General features: G+C 41.2%; 1 protein-coding gene across 1 annotated transcript; it reads left to right on the top strand.

The window, feature by feature from the left end:
* Positions 1-297: 297 nt before the first annotated feature.
* Positions 298-2,612, top strand: LOC104948877 (rho guanine nucleotide exchange factor 2-like; the record flags this gene model as incomplete). Its single annotated transcript, XM_010775106.1, has 4 exons — positions 298-455; positions 1,254-1,321; positions 1,899-1,962; positions 2,480-2,612. Coding segments are annotated over exons 1-4 (410 nt in total), but the record flags the coding sequence as incomplete, so codon positions are not given.
* Between the last annotated feature and the right edge of the window lie 375 nt (positions 2,613-2,987).

The following is a 2,987-nucleotide window of genomic DNA, read 5'->3' as shown; positions in this document are numbered from 1 at the left end:
AATATCATGTACAATGTGTCGCCAATGGAGGCGTTTTAGGCAGGGGGGGAGAAAACTCCCTCTGGAGGGAACACAGAGATTTCAGCCTTTGCATACCATTTACATGTAGCCTACTAAAACATACACATTAAAACACAGTATAGGAGAGGGTACACCCCAAAAAGCAGAATAGGGCCTCTTTGAACACATGCAATGCCTTCGAGGCTAAAAGAGGTCAGCGCGTAGATGCTGAGTATACATTCTGCTTTATACAGGAAGTTATTTTTTCACATTTCTTGTTTCTTTCTTTCAGAATAAAGAGAGAGAACGCATGAGGGAGCGAGAGAAAGCAGCGAGGGAGAGGGAGGCTCGCTATAGCAACGGTCACCTGTTCACCTCTCTGACCGTGTCAGGGAACACGCTGTGCTCAGCATGCAACAAGAGCATCACTGCCAAGGAGGCGCTCAGCTGCCCCAGTAAGTCACAGTTACTGCACTTCAAGAAATATACACTGAGAGGTGGGTAGAGAGGCAAAAGAACAGGGAAAGTATTCAAGAAAAAGTCCTGCCCGTGAGAAATGTGCATACAACTTATCCCCGAGAACACACACACACACACCACACACACACCACACAACACACACACACACACACACAGCACACACACACACACACACACACACACACACACACACACACACACACACTCCCTCTCTCTCTCTCTCTCACCCACACACACACACACACACACACACACACACACACACACACACACACACACACACTCTGTTCACTGAGTCGAGGCTGTTCACACTTCATTGGTTGTGCATAAAACATTTCACTTTCAAAATCTGTTTGCACACACTACTTTAAACCACATGTATATCTCTGCAGTTGGCATTAGACTGTTGAGGTCTTTAACAAATGATTATGGGGGCTGTATGAACATCTTTAGGTTAGATGACAGGTAGCCTGTTTCACCGATGGAAGATTGTTAAGTTGACTTGTGATTTTGGTTTTAAGTTACTGTAAGTATTGGTTGTAATCAGCTGTGATTGACAGACCATACATTTTGAGTAAGGGAAGTAAAATAAGACTTTTTTCTCCCTGCTCCTTTCCATCATCGGCTAAAAACTGCTTTAAGTGTAGATGTTTTGTTTAATAATAATTCAGTGGAATAAAAGTAACTAAAAACTAAAAGGTTTTCTACTAGCTTCTTCAACAAGATGTAACAAATAGTGTTTTGTTCTTTATGTTACCTCTGTTCTTCCTTAGCATGCAACGTCACTATCCACAATCGCTGTCGAGACGCTTTGCCAAACTGCGCCAAAATGAAACAGAGGGTAAGACAAAGGCTCCACCACTGATCCTCAGCTCTCATAATTGACAGATCTTATACATACGTTTTAAAGGTTTATTATTTACGCTCATATTTAGCGAGTCATTTGAAGACCAAGATCACATATTTGTTCATCAATAAAAAATGCTAGTTCTAGATTGTGACACATGTCCACTGTTACTCTTGGGACCAAGAGTAAATATACAACACAAAAACATTTTACAGAATGTAAAGGAAAGACTATAAAGCAGTTATACCAATATTAGACAGAAACAGAGAATACATCTTAAAAAGCGATGTTGACAAGGAGCAAACTTGATTCATAAACTATATTTCCCGGTTCCTTTTGTGTCCATCATTCAGGTTTTAATGTGAAAGAGATGTACTGACTTTTTTCCCCTTAAAAAAAATCAACCATAGATGAGATGTTTTAACAAGATACTACTGAGGTTACAATTGAATATATGGATATTTACTTCAGTGAACAATTGAATCATTGCATATCTTAAACTGTAACCATTTTGAAAATTGAGTATGCTATTTTACATGTTCATACTGATCAATTCCTTTGTCTAAAACAGCAACAGAAGACGGCCCTAATGCGGAACAGCTCAGCCTTGCAGACTGTCACGCTGCGCACAAAAAGTGAGAGCTCTTCACACACTCAGATGTATTCAGTCTCCTTCCACCACCTCATGTAGTTCTATTTTTATCTGTTCCTCCTTTCCTGCATTTTATTCTCTTCTTCTTCAAAACGTTGTTCATTTTCTCCCTATTAAACGGCTCTCAACATATCCAACAATCATTTATTGGCATTCTGCAACACATTCATGATTAGATTAATGACGTTCAAGTTTTTAAAATATTCTTCAGGAGGAATGTAACAGCAACAACCAAAAATGGTAAATGATCTTGGAAGAAAAAACATCCGTCATCTTTATCATTAGAAATTCAACATCAGGGAAACTGCACTAAGCATCCTTGATGTTATCCCTCCTCCTCTCCTCCACCCACTCAATCCCTCCTACTCCTGTTTGCTCTTCTTCCTCCTAAACACGGTTCTGGCTGTCACTATGCTCCTCTTCCTCCTCCTCTATGTCTTTCCCTCGTCACTCTCCCTCATGGTGCTCTCCCTCCTCTACCTGCAACATTTCCTCCGTAGCTCCAGGAATGCGCGAGCGTCCCACCTCAGCCATCTACCCCTCAGAGAGCTTCAGACAGACCCTGCTGGGGTCCCGCCGGGGTCGCTCCGGCCTGTCCCTGTCCAAGAGTGTGTCCACCAACAATATCGCAGGGTGAGCCTCACTTTCATTGGCCAATGCTATATTAACATATCAAATGCAACCCTAAGGCACATCTCTCTGGCCTTACTGAGGCGTAGGGATCTACCCATGGGTTTGGGTCTAACCTCTACCCCAGGGGTGTCAAACTCAATTTAATCGCAGGCCACATCAGCATTAGGGCTGCACTCAAAGGGCCGGTTGTAACATTAAGACTATATAAATACATATATAAATAAATATATAAAACAATGTATTATATTACATTATTGCCTCTGCATTGGATTATTATCAGATAGGGTAATAACTTCATAATTAACTACGTCTGAAAGCAGAAGTCTGGGTCAAATAATTGCAAGTCTCTTCAGTGAGAATGAAACAAAATGATTT

The sequence above is a fragment of the Notothenia coriiceps genome, unplaced genomic scaffold (genome assembly GCF_000735185.1).
Source record: "Notothenia coriiceps isolate Sejong01 unplaced genomic scaffold, NC01 NC01_scaffold00015349, whole genome shotgun sequence".
NCBI classification, from domain to species: domain Eukaryota; kingdom Metazoa; phylum Chordata; class Actinopteri; order Perciformes; family Nototheniidae; genus Notothenia; species Notothenia coriiceps.
The sequence above is the reverse complement of the archived record's forward strand: the minus strand, read 5'-3'. Positions and strand labels throughout refer to the sequence as shown.